Consider the following 19,091-nt stretch of genomic DNA (forward strand, 5'->3'; position numbering starts at 1 on the left):
GAGGAGGAGGAGGAGGAGGAGGAGGAAGATGTGGAGGGAGGTTGGGTTGGTCATACAGCCAAGAAGCTTACGGTCTTTTAAGCACTGATGAGATGCTTTGGTTTTAAAGCATGGTGGATGATGGGTAAATCTTAAATGGTACCAGTGCCCGGGGAGGCTGCCATTCCTAAAAAAAAAGTAAGAGGACACAACCTGCAGGTGAGGTACAGGGAGATTATACTGCCTCACAAACACAGAGAAGTATCTGCATACGCCTCTCTCCACCCTCTTATCTGTTTTCAGTAGTACAGTCCTCAGCAGGGCCACATGATTGGCTCCTTGGTCTCCATAGAAACAGGAGGATGTGTCAGAGGGCTCATTATCATGCCGTCTCTCTTCTCCCTCCCATTTTGTTTTCACTCCCTTTCTCTTCTCCTTCTCTTTCCCCATTTCTCTTCTTCTCACATACTCACCCCCTACCCTCTCTCTCCTCCATCCTCTCTTCTGAAATCAATGCACTTTGCTCTGTAGTGTCTTTCAAAACAGATGAGGCTTTCCAGTCTAATGAGGTGGTGGTGCAAGCAGGTAAAGATCCTGCATAGCTCTGGTTAATTATGTCCGCAAAAAAGAAAACTACTTACAGAACTAAGACAGATATTGGATAATGGAAGCATGAGAAAGTTTCAGAAATAATCAGAAGGAAAATAAGTAACTTGGTAAAAGTAGTTATGGGCTTTGTAATCCAGTTCTGGTCTTTTTATTGCCGGAAGTTAGTGAAATAGAAACCATGTGGCTTACACAGACATTGCATCAAGCACAAGGAATGACAAAACTGAAAAAATGTGAAATATTAATCAAAAGGGCAACATTAATAAAGAGTGAAATTTGGTTTAGGTGTTAGGTCTGGCAGCAAAATGGGTCAAAATTAACACAAACTGTAGATGGTGTACACAATGTACTGTGCCCCTATTAGGAAATGGATGGTGCTGTTGTTGACACTTTCACCAGGTAACAGCATCCAAAGCGGGACGGTAGCCATGCATGCACACACACACACACACACACACACACACACAGACACACACACACACAGAGAGAGAGAGATAGAAACCCTGCGTTGATGGCTCACAGTCTCCAGGGGAGGATGGGTTTCCCCTTCGGCAGACTCCATGGCACAGGACGCAGTGGATGTATAGCGCGTTAGAGCCAAGGTGACTAGTACCATCAGACCTTTGTCTTTTGCCTAACGAACTGCTTAATTGTACATGTGCGTCATCTCACTGCAATTACACTGGATATGTACTTTCTAATTCTCTGCTGATGCCTCTAGCTCTGACGCTTGTCACTGAGCCATTCGTGTATATGTGTATGTGTGTGTGTGTCTGTTTGTGCACACTTGTTTGTGTACACCTATGAGTACAGAGTGGAAACCCTGTATAATTTTTATTCCAACATTGTCCAACTCATATCCACATATCTAGAGATAAGATTTTAACATTTACTGTACAGACTGCCAGAAAATGTGCTGTGTGCACACGTTTCCCAGATGAGTAATAACATATTTGCTATCCTCAGAGGACAAACCCTTTCCATTTTGGGTACACCATGAGCTTTCCTTTTGCGCCACACTCAGGCCAGGACATCCACTTTACCAACAATATATTTCAGATTATGAAGATTGCCATTAAATCTACTTAGCCTGTTCCATGTTTGTAGTGAACTCCACTATCTTGGACAAACAAAGTTTTGAGTCATTTTAGACAATACTTTGATGTTAACACAATTGACATTTCTGTTCAACATTTTCAACCTTTGGATGTACAAAGGACTACAGCCTCTAGCTAGCAGATTTTACCTCCTCATTCCTTGCTGGCACTTGTAATGTCACCTATAGAGAGTTAATTAGAGAGGTGTTTTGGCACAATTATTCCAAAACTTGTCATGTAATTTAACCTCCAGCTTGACAGGCGAAATCGATCTTTTCACTGTGTGTGTGGTAAAATGTTTTGGGGGAGGGGCCCATACAGGGGCAACGGTGAGCTCCAATCTGTTGAACATCGAGTGTGTATCTGCAAACCCCGAGCAGAGTGTTAGTAGTCTGGACACACCCACCCACCCACCCACACACCCACACACCCACACACACACACACACACACACACACACACACACACAGAGGAGAGCTTGAAAGCCAGCATGCGCTTTCAAATAGTCATTTAACCTTAAATTCATGAATTCGGTAATACACTTTTCATTAAAAAAAGCACAGGCTCCACAAGAGAACGTTTAAAAGGGCATTCTATTTTCTGGCCTTGCGTGGCCCTATACACAGAGACATGTTGCTATGTGACCTTTAAGATGTATAAATATTGCATACATTGGCCTTCTTGTGCCAACCTCACCACTATCCTCTGTCACCATATGGCCCCTTTTACTCCAGCTGGCCTCAGTCTGTAGGATTCTGCAGGACAGGGTGCAGAAGGCTGTCCAGCCCGGCAGCACACAAAACACACAGAGCACAGATACACTTACTTTATGTACATTGCATACAGACACAAACAACACCCACAGTAGAAAGCTTTTAGTGTCACAGGTCAAACCTAACTCCCTCATGTCTGTCATTACACTAAAGCAATTAGTTCATCAACAACAGATTAATCAGCAAACAATTTGATTAATAGTTGAAGTATTGTTTAAGCAAAAAAACCTAAACTGTGTTCCTAAATGTGAACATTCACAGTTTTTTGTCTTCTATGACTGTTCATTGGAGTTGATTAATATTATTTTTGATCTGACAAAAAGGCATTTGAGGATCGCCCCTCTTGCACTCTGGATCATCTTTGTACTTTCTGACATTCTATACTAGGTAACTAATCAGTTTATGGAATACCAATTCAATAGATTAATCACTGATGAAAATAATCAATGCAGCACCATCTTAGGCCAAACATTGTTTTCCTGGTTTAAAATGTGTCATAAACCCAAAGAACAAGAAGCAAAAAAAGAGTTGCTCAACTGAAATTAAAAATCACAGTTTTCTGACATTGCTTGTTTCTTGCTGAATTGGCTTGAAGTCTCTGCTGAGTTGCCTTAGTTTATATAAAGACAGATAACAGAGATATATACAACTGTTGGTCTCATACCAGCTAGTTCTGTAGACTAGAACTTCTCAAAACTGATGCAGTACTTTGTTACCATTAAAGTGCATTCTGTTTTCCTCTTTTTAGGGAGACAAACAGGGACGATTTAGGGATGCTTTAAATCTTTAACACAACAAACTCTACTGCTAGAAGTGTCTGTGCCTAACAGTGGGAATACTTATTTTGTGCTGCAGGGGTCCCGACCCTGCTCTCATGAGACTTCAGCCCACTTCAAACACATAATTGAGAGAGAGAGAGACCGAGAGAGAGGTAAAGAGAGACAAGCGGGAGAAACCCTACATTCAACAAAGAACAACAAGCTGCACACCACAAGATGGCAGTGCATCACCTCCTCTGCATGAACAGCGGCAGCAGCCTAGGCTTCATTTAGCAACATTAATCAAACACATGTGGACTCAACAAACCATTTATAAGTAAGACAGAAGATGACAGTGCATTAAATCCCAGGAATTAATGTAATGTATTGTTAGAGTGCTTTATAACAACAAGTTATAGTTCAAATGAAAAACATCACAGCTGTTATCAACAGTTCTTTCAGCAATGTTGAGTTGAGTTTTCATTAGCTTTTCCTTCCACAAAAACAGGTTCCTAACAGTTTCAATTAGTGTCGAAAGCTGGAAAAACTGAACTCCCCTGAGATAGTGACCTCTACCATCCTATGCTGGAGGTGAGAGTTTCCCTGCTGTTTTTTTCCATGAAACAACACAGCTCAGCCTCTTTGTAGCTCTGTGGCCGAGGGCACAGCGCTGTGCAAAGGCTCCTTCTGTCACTGACTTGGACGTGAGCCTGATAGCATCAGAGGCAGAAGACAGACAAGCTTTTCATAGCAGGCCAGACAGAGAGTTGTCTCTCTGCTCCTAATTGTGAAGTACAAACAGAGCCATATCTTGACCCCTCAGGCCTCTGCTGAAGGTCTTTGCTGCCACCACAGAAGTTCATGCTTCTTGATAAGATGGTGTCAGTAATACTGATGTGAAGCTGTAGCAGCAGTAGCACTCTAGCACTAACACAGCTGATATTTCCAGTGGTGGAAGAAATACTCAGAGCTATAACAAGTACAAGCCCTGTATTTAAAACTTTTTCACCGAGCTCTTTGATCAAGTTGTGCTGCTTTTGAATGTCTCATTAATACGTTACCATGGCAAGAAAAAAATTATTCTCACACTCTAATCTCTCTGTCATCTACACTTTCTGTTCTTCACTCGCAGGAGATATTACCCCACACACAATTCAGCAGCGGCAGGATCTTGTTAATATCTCAATGCACATACATAAACAAATTCCTCTTCTTGAGTATCAGAGTTGAAAAAAAGCAGGCGAGAACAAGCAATCACGCTCTCCAGTCTTATTTACTGGATAATAGCGTGCTATTCCTTGCACCCTCACCTCATCCCTGCGAGCCCTCCCCGTGCTCGATCCGAGTGCCGATACAGAGCTACGGAATTGCAAATGCCTTCTATCAGACAGGGAGATGGATCTGGAGCGCACAGAGGCCCTATTGCCTGATATTCCTGTGGTATGGAGCTGATGAAAGGATAAGCTACGTGAGAAACTCACACAGTATCACTAATCTCTCACTACATCTAATTTACCAGGGAAAGTAGAAATGGGTAGTACAGTAAAAAAGCAAAGATTTGGTTGATAAAAAAAGGATGCTCCGACATGTTTTCACTGGCCTGGAGGAGGCTGCGCTTGTATCACCTAGAAGCTTTCAAAATCACACGGTCACACATGATTTTGTCAAGAAATGTAACACCTGTGCACTGTCTCCAGACAGGTGGGTGTCTTTTCATTACTGCTGAAGAGATCCATTTACTCCAGGCACATTGTGCTTGTTCAACCTTGACTGTAACACAAACTCCTGCCTTTCTGATTTATACCAAAATATAATACACACTTTGTTGTAATTAAGCTGCTTTTTCATCCATACAGATTGCAGATTTCAAGACAATTGTTCCCCCCCCCCATCTGCTAAAAATAATAGTAATTAATAATTCACAAGAGTACTATGTCGTGGTCAATTACTGAGAGCGGCTGCTGGCTGATATGTGATTATGGGTTCATTGTTGTAACGGGATGTATGTTCGTGGGATTGATAGGACATTTTGGTTATTATGGCTTAATGCAGAGACAAGGTAATCTTGTGCTTTCACACAGATTCACAGCGCTCACCTTTGAGAAAGCACAGTACAAACTGAACTGAGAATTGTCGAAAGAAAACAATATGTCGGGGGAGATCTTCAAACACACAAACAGGTCCTCGAACGATGCATCACATGCATTTTATTTACATAAGTAAAAACAAAGAGTGTACAGTATATAGTCTTTTACATTGCTAATGTAATGTACTCTTTTGGTAAGGAAAAAATATTTAATTATTAGCCTTTTAGGATTTTCTTTAATTAAAATGCAAATCACATTTTCCAAGAATTTTGATAATGCTGGTTTTGTTTTCCAAACACAAATATATTCAGTTTAAAATTACATTAAACAAAGAAAAGCCGTACATTCTATTTTAGAAGAGAACAGCAAATGTTTGGTAGTTTTTGCTTTATAAATGACTGATAATAGATAGATTATCAAAATGTCTGGCAATTAATTGTCTCTCATTAAAGTGACTAATCCTCGTTTCAGCTGTACTTTTTTCTATTTTATCTATTATAAAAACATTTAAAATTATTATGACCATACAAGTTTTCATCAACATTAAAGGAAGTACATTTAAAAAAAAAAAAGTTAATTATGTTTTTAATATGTGTACACAAACATTTGCAGTTGTGGACCACGGTCTGTAAATAGCACAGGGAGGGACTCAAATACACGAGAAGCCAATACTCTCACAACTGAATGCTGGCCAGCTTTTATTGTGTTGTGTCATGATCCTTCAAACCTATTTTTATGTGGCGTGGCTGTCTGAATGCAAAACAATGAATACATGCACGCGCGCACACACACTCACACACACACACACACACACACACACACACGCACACACGCACACACACGCGATTCTCTGTCGGCCAAAAGGATCATCAGCGATATGAATAAAGTGGAAGGGACATTTGTCTCTGTTATTTAGAGTTAAAGCAAATTAATATTAAGCCACTTGGCGGTATGCAGTTGAGACTCCAAACCGTGTTTCCAGTGATCCCGCTTCACAAGGAGCCTTTAACTTCCTCTTAGAGAACGTTATGACGAAAGTAAAGCTGGGAACTTCAAAGACAAACTGAGAGCTTTCCCAAGAGTTCAAACACATTATGGAAGTAGGCTCTCTGTTTCATAGACCTATTAAATCTTTGTGCGGTTGTGATTTCCCATCTGGTAAAATCAAAACTTTACAATAACAACAGCAGTAAAAAAGAAAAGGCAAATAAAGAAAGGATTCAACTGGCTGAATTTTATAGGAGGCAGCAGCCACTTTCATCGCTGTTTTTTTTTTTTTTTTTTTAACAGACAAACTCTTGCACACAACTGCTCCTTCATTTCCCAAGGACTGTTGCTGCCACATACAATAAATGTTTATTGTGTCGTTAAGCCCTTAGATATTGTCAAGGACTTATAGCGAGGAGGAAGGAAGCAGTCAAATACACGCAACAGCAATGCCAGGTTCATGGACCCACATATGGTGATTCTCCTCCATTTCCACTGCATGTGTCACTTGTCCACCATACTGACCCCTGCAGCTAGATAACAGCATCATGAGCTGCCTTCCTGCCTCCAACCTTCAGCAAATGACACACTGGTTGTTTGCAGCGGGCAGACTGGGGGTCTGTGATCCCATGAAGGCAAGCTAATCCCAGGAATCAATAGGCTCTGCCGGGGTATTATTAGAGGGCTTGGAGATAATCACAGGTTCTGTTCTGAAATAGTCATTCGCCATAATGAATATCATAAAGCATCTGAATTATTTATGCATGAAATGGAGCTCCTGACCCGGACCACAAATACATGGAGCAGTGCAATATTATCAGCTTTTTTTTTTTTTTACACGAGCTTTTGGTAATGCTAAGGGAACTTTAAAAGGGAATTTCTTGTAGAAAGATTTACACTTCACTATGACCAGCCAGCGTTATGTTTACCTTTGTAAAACCCCCCATCTGTATCTATTCATCAAGTCAGATGTGTTTCCTTAATTAAGGAGACAGAACGAAAGAGAGGCACAGATAGAAAAACAGAGTCAGAGAGAGTGACAGAATACAGTGAAGCAGATGGGTTTTGATTGAGTGGAAGATAAAAGAGAATATCTGGAGAGAGAAAAAGAATTCAAAAGAGAGGCGTTAAAGAAAAAGGAATAGAGGAGCATCTTGGGTATTTAAATGCATTCATTCTGCCTTGAGCTGGGCTTGGTGGGTGCAGCGAGGTCTTAACTCTGGACAGGACTGAACTAGAAAGCAGCTGCAGGCAATGAATACAACAGCTACTGCACAGGCAATACCCCAATCATTTAAAACATGCTTTTTTCATCATGGTACTGAGGAACTGCCACAGAGGAAGTTGTTTTCTCCTCTATTGATGAGGTCATCTATATTCCTACGTCAGACCTGGTCATATAATATATAACACGCTGCTTTTGTACCGTTTCCTTTCAAGTTGCAGCAACATGAGTTCTGATAAATTCAGACTATCCTCCCCTCAGTAAACCATACAGTCCAATTATCCCCTCTCACAATAAGCTGCAATCCTGCATCCCTATTGGCCTGGCTGACTGCTCCACTTTAAACTTGCTAAACCTAACATAAACACACTCAGCTCTCACTGCTATAGAGCACTCTACACACAATCAGTCATGGGATGACAATACGAGCAGGCGAGTACATTACAGTGGCCACAAAAGGGGATATTTTCCACTATGGGTTTCCTCTTGTTATGGCCTCCTACAGCAGGAGGGGAGAACATATAAGTTGGAGAGATCGTTACAGAAGAGAACATGTAGAAATAATGGTGATTGAAAGGGAGAAACACAAAAGGAACTTCCTAGTCTTCATAATCAATTGTAATAATGTTGACAGTGGGTTGCTCTAAAGCTTACAGCCTCTGCAACCCGGAATCAAGGAATATCAGTCTGCCCCTTTTTGCAGGTTTTATTTTATTTTTATTTGGTAGTAGTATTTTAGAGCCGAGACAATTAATCGATTATAAAGCTTGGGTGATACTAAAGTTTTGATGTTGAACAAACAAGGTATCAGTGCACTCATGGTGAACAAACTATGTAATCACCTTAGATCTAATTTGGCATTTCTATACTGCAATTTCTTTAGCGCCAACACAACAATACCAATATATTTGCAATGAGCTTATATTGGCCAATATAACAGTCTGGCTGGCTTAGAGCAACATTTGGCCTGACGGTTTACATAATGAACTGCAAGCAATTACGGCCTTGCCTGGTTGAAAATGATTTTAAACTGTAGTAGAATGTAAATGTTTTTGTCTGACTTGGATTTTTTTACTATTAATCAGCATAAACTATGCTTTCTGTACTTTGCAGCTGTACCAGCTAAATTCAAATCAAGTTCAATAAAGCATAGCAGATCAAGTAGCCATTTTCACCTCTTTTACTTACAGTTTTTGGCAGTTGAGCCATTTCTGCAGCTAATGAAAACTTGGAACCATCCAATTTATAATTCATCTCTTAAAGTAATTTACTTTCTTTCATTTTAGAAATACAGTTTCCGTGTTTTAACGTTTAGCTATTTTATGCTTTACATTTAATTTCCCTATTACTTCTCCCTCTTGGCTCTGGTGTCTGCTGACCCAGGTTTTATTACCAGCTGCTGATTGACTGTGCTAGTGAGCAGGGCAGGCAAGTCAGGAATGTAAAGACATTAAAGCCATACTTTGCAACCAGTTTTTAAAGTCATAACAACAGGGCCAGTATATATATATATATATATATATATATATATATATATATATATATATATACACATACACACACACACACACACACACACACACACATACATACACATATATATATATATATATATATATATATATATATATATATATTTCTCTCTGTCTCTCTGTCTCTCTCTCAAACTGTTCATTCCATTATTATCTAGACCAGTGATGCCAGTGGGGCACATGAAGATTTTTATATTTTTTAAGAAAAAACACATAATTTGGTGATTTGAAACAATTAGTCTGTGAATAAATTTGTGGAATAAAGAAGATTATATTTTATTTAATGTGCAAAAATTATGATAATTCATTAGTTACAGTTGTTTATTCAAGGAGAATGTAATATTTGCAGATTTCAGGTTCTCAAATAGGAAGTTTTTGCTTTTCTGTGTATTTTAAATTAAATAGCTTTGAATTTTGTTAAATTTTTATTACATTTTGTAGATGAAACATGACAAAATAACTGAAAATGAAAAACTTAAACCTTAATGAAGCTTATTCTTCTTTGGCATTCACTAAAAGATTATTTAATCAAGTGCATTTTGGATAAAAAACTAAAACAGAAATGGTAAACTCAACATAGCCATATGAAGAAAAGGTTCTGTGTGTGGTCTGTCCTCTATTTTACACAAAACATGTTGTGTAATCACAAAACCTGGTACAACAAGTTTCCCTTTGTCGTCCAAACATTTAGATGAGCTGGCTAAAGGACTCCGGTAAAGTGAACACAATCAACGGTGTGTGGGCTTATTGTTGTAGTTCTAATAAAAGGTATTTCACTTAACTCTCTTTATGCTGATCATCTCAGCAGGCTTAGTGGCAGAATCTCCATAACCAGCAATCCAACAACTGCATCATTAGTTAATTAATTAATAGTTAATGTTGACCTCAAATATGCACACTCAAGCATGGGAAATAAGCTATCACATCTAAGCTTTTACATTGTCCGTCTAGCTCTACAGCTGATCAAATGCATGTGATTGCTTTTTGCAGGGCAGGAGGCAGAGAAAAGAGGGGCAGACAGCCTGAAAGAACAGGTACAAAGAAATATGAGGAGTACAAACAAGGAAAGAAAGCTAAAGAAAAAAAACATACAGCAGAGGTAACAATTTAAATGAATCCCTGGGGTATGTTTCTTCCATTACAGTCTAGCAGCCGCTCTGCCTGCTCTGAACGTGATTGGTCGTCCCTAGAGATCGCCCCAGCTCTGGCATTGAGTTGATGGAGCGAGTCTCTGTGAACACTGCTTCAACACCAAAGTTGCCCCATTAATTCATCTTACCTTGTTTAACTCTATAATACGTAGGGATTATTGAAACTTTAGACAGCCACATCAAACAGTTTAACTAAATGCAATTACCTTTTTTTAATCTGCTAAATAATGCTACAATTAAAAACACTTCCGATAATTAAAGTTTTCTTTAAACCTTTCCAATATGCTCACTGAAAACATCTAAAACAAGTGGAGGGACTTAGCATTCTGCTGGACATGGTACTGCAGCTCACAAATGGCACAACAATTCATTTTCCACTTCCTTCCAATGACACATAAACACAGCCAGAAAATACACAAGATCAATCACACAACCCCACTGCTTCAATGGATGGGGAAGAAATACCCAACATTTCTTTCACATTTCTTCCCAGATATGATGTGAAAAATGTTTTCTAGTAACTCACTGTCACAGCTGCAAAATCCTGGATTTAAATCTGGCCCAGGACCTTTGTCACTTGATGTAAGGTGATTTTCCTGTCTCGCTAAAAAGAAAATGATGCCTCAAAACAAGTCAAACATTACAGAGCAAGGCCTTTATGAGAATTGTTGCTTTTAGTTTGATTCATGCATTTCTTGTGAGTGCGAGTAGGTGTATGTTGTTCGGACACTTGATACATGTTGAGGGTATGCATTGTGTGTTTGTACCGGCCGCTTACTTTCACTGACATTCACACAGTGAAACCGACAGGAATGTGGAGTTAGCAAGACCAAGATGAGGACTGAATTTTCAAATACACAACAATATTTTTAGAGAAACGATCTAATACATTTCAATTAACCTCAGGGGGACAGTAATAAAGCAACCTTCTGAAATGTCAGCAAAGTCAAAATGATCAGGTATTTGAATGTCATCATATGGTGATTAGGGGTTGATTATAGAGCGACTGTGTTAGCAAACAATGCTGCGGAGCTGGAGAGGAAAACAATCCTGATCACACGCTATTATCATGATCCATTTAACCTATTAGCCTTTAGCTGTGCTTGAAAATTACTTACAGAGCAACAATCCAACCGGGACAATCAGAGAGAACACATACAGAGAACACCTACAGAGGTGTTTATCACAGAGAAATGGCAAATTCCTCATTTCTGCAGAGTTACAATAGTCTAAAACAGGGATATGCAACATGGGTCCGGAGTTTGTGCAGGTGCGGTGCTCCAAGTTGTTGTTCATTTTTTTTAAAGAAAAAAAAAAAAAAATGAATCCAACATATTATTAGCCAATATTAATCCCCACAAAGCAGAAGGATCCCCCACAACAAAAATGTTGAAGACCCCTGGTCTAAAAACAACCCACAGATGTTCCTACTCATAAGGAAATGTCTGAACACCGCTCCTTAAAAATAGAACATGTTCCCACTATGCACTGGGACTTATTTTTGGGCTGCACATGAGCCACAAGTGGGCTGTGGATTAGGCACACATTGCTTTTTGATGATGAAGCGCACGGCACCAGGAGGCAATTTCTGGAACTCTCTCCAGCCTTTTGAAGCCCCCTAAGTCTGTCCCACTGATGCGGCTGTCTGCGCTCATCTCTCCTTGTTTTTAAACGGAGGCTCCGAGCTCAGCACAAGCTAATGGGTGAGCAGCAGTGAAGGCTCATATACGCAAGGATCATATTTCATTAAAACTTAGCCTAATGATCTCCTGCTACGGTGCATTTGGCCACTGAAGTTCCTTCTGCACATCAGGAAAACAACATTGCAGCAATGAAACTGCTCGGTCATTAAAAGCTGATGACAGGAGAACAGCTGCAAAGACTCAAATATTAAGACACAGCAACGTTGTCAAGCTGTCAAGACCAATACATCTGCCACAGAAAGGCTAATCCCGAGGGCATCGATATGAACTGCAATGACTTTTAGACGTTAACAAGGCAAGAGTAAGACTTGAAAAAGACTTCTGTGTCACAGTGGTTGAAACGGGTGCTGTGGTACTTATGTGACAAGCATTAAGCACGTAAAACACAGTCATAAAAATAGCATCTTACTGTACCCAAAGGACGCCGACTTCCATTTGCGGCAGGGGACGACTCTTCTGCAGCCTGCAGTCACTAACCTCCCAGGAACCTCTGTGACTTCGACAGGTAGGGAGGCATGTCTCCTACAGAGGGACAAAGAAAACACACATCTCAGACTGTTGACATAGAAGGGCAGATGTAAAAATAACCTTTAAATGTTATATGACTGCGCTGCATTAAAATCATCCATTTTCCCCTCAGACATCTACCACTGGGGATTTGTGACTTTCATGTTTTTACCTCTGTGTACTTCATTTGTCACAGACTCGTTTAGTGTCGTGTAGCAGCACACTTGGTAATATGTAATTCGGTTTTGTAACTTCCTCTAAAAGTACAGTCTTTAAAAGGAAAGAATGACGTTGAAGGGTCCAAAATATGATTGGTTTTACTTTCAAACCACTAACCACACAGTATTATCAGAGTATTCACCACAACACACACTATTAATAATGGCACTTCAAAACACAGCTGAGTTGAGCTTGTGAAGCTTTAGAAAAATGGAACTTAAAAGAACAGCTCAGTGTGCATTGGCCCATTGACTGCAAATGATAAAATGTAGAGTTTATGTTATTGATGACTGCTTTTGGAGTTTTTTTTAGGTAACTAATTATGTAACTTCCATACATTTCAAAGACTTGAAATTAGCTTGAGATGTAACTTATTACAAGGAATAACACATGTGTGTTTGCATTATTATTATTATTGTTGCATGGGCTACAAATGGTGCATTTATGTGACATCCTACAGATCAAAACCAAAAATTATTTCTACTTGAAGTTAACTACAAAAATTTGCATTGCCTTTTTAAAATATAATTTCAAATTATGTTTTTAATAAACTATTGGCTCTGTGTGACTTCTATATATATATTTTTTTTTTACAAAGCCCTGGTACAAAAGGTACACAAACTTGTACTTAATATCAGTTATCCAACTCTACTTCCATGTGCACTTATGATTAATGTACTTAAAGCCTACTATTTTGATGTACTAACATTGCACTTCATGTATTAACGCATCATAAATACTACAACTTACATAAGATAGAAATGGAAAGAAAAGGATAGAAAAAGGTAAAAACTAAAAAACCTGGTTGATCAAAGAAAAACATTAGGTTTTTTAAGTGTCTGCACAACTTCAAAGTTTGCGCTCGGTGTACTGCAGTCGAAGCAGTTTTCTCCTCTATAGTGATCATTGCTCAGGCCTTTCTCATCTCCTTTCACAGGATACTATTTCCATGGTTCCAGGTGTTTCTCTCTCATCTATTGTTTGTTAAGGTTTTCACTGAGCTGGGCAGGTTGTCTCAGACAAGCCAGGCACATTTCTCAGGCATTCAATTTGCACTCAATAACCAACAGTATCCTTCTCTGGGGATAAGGTCTTCATCAAAAACATAAAGAAATTAAGCCTATGATGATAGCCATTGCATAATTTGATTTAGGCATGAACACATGTTGAATGAATAGTTGCTAATTGTCCAGTCAAATAAAACCATATGCTAAACAACATTCCGTGATATTGATGTATTTTATGAAAAAGGTCTGCAGCAAGACAGATAGATAAGCATCTTTCATTCTTAAACACAGATTGTACTCTGTATGAAAAATCCATCTGTATGAAAATGCACTAAGGCCCCGAGTAATATCAATGGTTAATTGTGTCAATGGCTGCTGCCATTTGTTGCTGTTTTGGTATAATGAATTATTAATTTAAGAAATGCTAATGTCTCTACTCTGGTGGAGTTGGGAGCTGTGAACCTTGAGTTAGTCTGAATTTCTCCTCCTGTCTTCTATTAGTTACTGTGATAGCACTGCAGAGTCAAGCACACAGACCTTGTTTCAGAGCTGTCAGTGCAATGACTGATCCACAAATATCAACAATTCATAACAAAATGGCAGTTTGTTTTCCCACGGCGGAAGGGATGTTCTCAAACTCAAAAACCATCTCCTTCATTGTCTTTGCTTTCTATCACCATACACTGCACACTCACATGCTGGCTTTGTTTAAATCCTATGCAGGGAAGTGTTTTCAGAACAATGCCTGATTAAGGCCTGAAATCCAGTCTACTCAGTCAAGGACAAAGACAAGCAGACTCGGTGTCCTACCTATCCAAGTTGAGCATCACTCTCCATGGCAACGAGAGACGGCAAAGGAGACAAGGGAAGACGATACGTTTGTGTGGTCCCTGCGGAGAGCACCGGCTGAGGGGGAGAGACTGCACTAGATCAGCCCTGAACCCTAACACTGTCACCATTCCTCCCTGCAGACAAATATCAGTTCAACTGGCCCGGACATGTACTTGTCAGTGCATCAGAGGACCGACCGGCTCTTTTTAGGTTAGATGAAAAAGGTTAGATAATTCCTGCTGTGAATTAAGCACAGTTCAGTCCACACATTGTGCCGTTTTGGAAAAATGTCCTGCCTGCAGATAGAAAACTGCAGCGCCATCGCTATTTTAGCAAATGCTTCATCTGTTAAAAGCTAAAGAAGTTGCAAGAGGACAATCACTTTGCTCTCCTTTATATTAATTCCTTTGGAATTTCCTTCTGCTTTGTAAATGATCACACAATACTTTTACATCACTTGATTACTGGTGTTGTTTTGAGACACACTATGAGAGAGCTTTGACCTCCACAACAACAGCCCGGCAAAAAGCTTTATTCTCTTCATTGTCGTCTCTACAATAATGGGGAGAGAGGCTTTACAGTAAAATCCGTGCCTCTCTGTGGAGAATTACAGGGGAATAAAAGCTGCAGACCCCGCAGAGACTTTCCGCAAGAATACCTCCAGTAACTCACTATATCGCAGTTCTCTGGCCTTGTTATGCGTCTGAACAAACACAAAGACAGAATGTGCAACACTCAGAGGTCCCAAAGTCATGGATACATCATTTCAAGCAATACAATGTTAACTTTCAATTAGCCTCTCTGTTTTTAAACACTCCCAATTTAACAGCTGCCATCCATCACAATACACAAGCTCATCAGGCACAAGTGAACAGATACAAATAACAAAAGCACAAATACAGCACTTTCATCCTATACTCTTATTGCAATTGGTGCAATGAAGTGTTGGACTACACCTACGCTGTAGGCTTTTGCTGTGGGCTGCTACTGGGTTTATGAATGAGTGCAGCACAAAAGTGCATCCGCGAGTGGGAGAACATCTTATTATCAGACATTCACTGAAGAACAATCCAATAAAAGCAGGTCACTGAGGCTATTGAGTGCCTGTCTGCTTGCCTATTTCACCCAGGTTCCAATCACATCTGAATCAAGCCATCCCTTTATATAACAAAACGGCAGACCAATTAAACACTGCCATGTTGTTATTTCTCTCTCATTAGCCACAGAGTGGGTATGAGAATAATCCCCTCATCACCGACAAGGCCAGCCAATCATTACACACACACACACACACACACACACACACACACACACACACACACACACACACACACACACACACACACACACACACACACACACACACACACACACACACACACACACACACACACACACACACACACACACACACACACACACACACACACACACACACACACACACACACACACACACACACACACACACACACACACACACACACCTTTTATCAAACCAGTGCAAAGCAATCCTTCGGGAGCATGGCTTATTTATTTATAGCGCCTGTGCCAAGTTCAGTGACTTTTTCAGAATTAATGATAAGGAAACCTACCGAGCCATGTAACACATAACATTTTAAACAACCAGGCACTTATGTCACGGCGTGGCATATTAACAGGGTGAGAGACGTAAGTGACTGTAGGTCTGCTGTGTGTTGTCAGCAGAGTGCTGTGTTGGCAGTTGTAGCAATTTTAAACAGCTTTGAGATCTGATACAAAAAGGAACTCCGAGCCAAGATAAATCATGTGACTGATTTCCCAGCAATAGTCAAAGTAATTTGAAAACTGGCTGCGGCTACTGAATAAGTACACTGAGATACTTGCTACTCTTTTGTAAGCACGTAAAGTGTATGTATGTACTGTGTGTGTGCATGCACTGTGTGTGTGTATGTACGTATGCATGTATGCATGCATGTAATTTGTGTGTGTGTATGTATGTATGTATGTATGTATCTCTATGCTTTCATAATTGACTAAATAACAGTGTTGGAGTAGGAGCAAAAATTAACAATTGAATAGGGAAAAAAACTTAAAACGCTGACATACGACAACATAACCCTTTATTTTTATATGTAAAAGCTGTAGTAACATGTATTTCTGAGATTGCCTTTAAAATCCACTATTCTACATTTGATATTTTGCTATCTATTACCTTTAACGTTTAACACATGTAGGGGTAGCAGCAGATCGATCCGTGGGGACTTGGCTTGGGAACCGGCGAGGGGCTGATTCAAAGCCCGCACGGACTGCCAAGTACGGACCGTGGACTGGGACTAGAGGTGCCAGTTCACCTCCTGGCCACGGCCAAGGTGCCTTTAAACAAAGGAACCCCGAACTGCTCACAGGGCATGTTCCCATGTATATTTCGGGCCAATGTGTGTGTTTACATGAATGAAACAAATTAATATAACCCTGGGGATTACTAAAGTAATTCTTCTTCTTCTTCATCTAGTTTTGAATTGAAATTATTGGACTAATTTACTCGTGAAATCTTTTATTCAACATCATTAGTTTTGTCTCATGTGTGTTTTTAGATTAACGGCTTTGAAAATTGTCTGCTTATTGATACATTCATCCACTTGTAAAGTCTTTTAATATGCCCTTGTTTATTGTCTAATTACATATAATTTAATACACTGTATTACAATCACTGTGGCCCTTCCTAAAACACCTTGTACAATAAAGTCCAATTTACAGCCTTGCTATCTCCAAGGAAATGTGTCAAATGTTGAACAGCTTAACATTGTTGCAGTGCAGCATCACTAACTGCACCTGACACGTGAGATGAGCTGCTCTTTGAGCTTCTTACTAATTTGCAGGATCGGTGCCATCACGTTTCATGCTCAAAGCTGAGCAGAAGCCTGCAATTACTTTAATTCAGAAATATCATGGCTTTTGCATCTAACCCACGTTTGCAGCTGCCAAACAAGTCACATGATTCAAAATGTGCTGGTAGAGATGTGCACATGAAGATTGAACTGTGTTTTAAAGGCAATGCTGTTTATACACTAGGCCAAGATAAACAGCCTTGGCATGCCAGCTTCATACGAATAATTGGAAGATTCTAGAAACCATGGCCAAATTCCAAACTAAGAACAACATGCAGAGGTTCTCTACCATTTAGGAGGTTTCCAACCACATCAAATCATCAATTTGGTGAAATGGGATTGTTTTTCTCTGAAGCCTGGCCGTTCATTTCCACTGCTATGCTTTTAGATTCTACCATCAGCAGCAGCAATAGGTTTCATGATAACAAAGAGGACTTTCTGGTATTAATGTACAACATCTGTTTAGCTATGGAAAACCATTTCCCCAGTTAAGGTTCATTACTCTGGACTGTAAACTAACACTTTTTAGTTGTAGATCATGTTTTCAAGTAAATATGTGTTGCCAGTTTAAAATGATCAATAACTCCAAAACATAGTGCTGCATAGTAAGGCTGAATGCCAGTGATGGCAGTGGAACTGATTGCTTGCTGGTTACAGAGTGTGAGTGTGTGAATGTGTGCTTAAAGAACTAAATTCTCGATTCTTAACAATTCATGACTCTCTTCCAATAACATTCATTACAGCATACAGATGTTTTAAATGTGATACGAGTATTGGGCAACGTGCTAGGTTACGAATGTGGCAGACAAACTTCACATGCACCTTCTCACTCTTGCGTGCACACACGTTTATTCACATTTGCAATGCTACAAAGACTGGCACACATCTCCAGTTTTTAGCCCACTGGACATTAAGAGCAGAAGAAAAGAGGCCTGGGGAGCGCAGGCAGTCAAGCACCCAAGGAAATAACAGACTTGGCCTGGAAAATGTTCATGTAAACAAGGGACAGGCTCCGTTACACTCTGCTCAACTTGTCTAGACATTGGTGGATGCTTAATACACAGCTACAGAGGCGAAGGAAGAGGCTGTTTGGATCCCGCAGCGAGGCATCCCTAAAGAGAGAAGCTGCAGATAAGGAGTGTGTTTACCATTGAGAGAAGCTCATCTACTCTCTACATGCAGGCCATAATTTCTAGCTGTGTTCTCAGCAATGATGGATTCAAGTTACAGTTTTAAATCAGCCCAAATTTTAACTCAGCGGAGACACCGCTACAAATCTATAACCATTAAGGTTAACACAGCAAACCAGCTAACAACAGAATGTGAGTTTGGATTGCACACATAAAATGTTGTCATGTCCTCCGTTCTGTTATATCTACAAACACCAAAAACAGGCACCACCCCTCGCTCTGGCTAGCACCACAATGCCAGGATTTTCAGCTTGTCACACTCAAATCACAAGACTTACCTGTATTTAACACCATGCCTTCCTCAAAGCCAAAGCATGATTTACAAGTGTATTAAGAGAGAATATATTCACAAAATACAGGCAGATGTAAAAACGTGAGCAGATAGGGAGACATTGACATACCTGACCATTCTGGAAGAGTCACATTCAGACCTGGAAGACATAAAAACACAGGTTTGTCAATTTTGTTGAGCAGGTAGAAACAAGAATGCGGAAGTATGTCAGTAATGAGGTTAAAGACATGTACTGTAACAAAACGCCTCATTGACCACCATTACTTGAATCAGCA

At 39.9% G+C, this 19,091-nt stretch overlaps 1 protein-coding gene across 2 annotated transcripts in view; it reads right to left on the reverse strand.

Moving 5' to 3' along the window:
* LOC117948129 (IQ motif and SEC7 domain-containing protein 1-like) overlaps positions 1–19,091 on the reverse strand; it is an 86,008-nt gene that overhangs the window by 52,137 nt on the left and 14,780 nt on the right. For both annotated transcript variants that reach the window (XM_034877612.1, XM_034877619.1), the window contains exons 2-3: positions 18,926–18,955; positions 12,316–12,423 (exon numbers count right to left, since the gene is read on the reverse strand). In XM_034877612.1, coding sequence (XP_034733503.1) covers positions 12,316–12,423; positions 18,926–18,955 — 138 coding nt within the window. The remainder of the gene's footprint in view (positions 1–12,315; positions 12,424–18,925; positions 18,956–19,091) is intronic.

Source organism: Etheostoma cragini, chromosome 7 (genome assembly GCF_013103735.1).
Source record: "Etheostoma cragini isolate CJK2018 chromosome 7, CSU_Ecrag_1.0, whole genome shotgun sequence".
NCBI lineage: Eukaryota > Metazoa > Chordata > Actinopteri > Perciformes > Percidae > Etheostoma > Etheostoma cragini.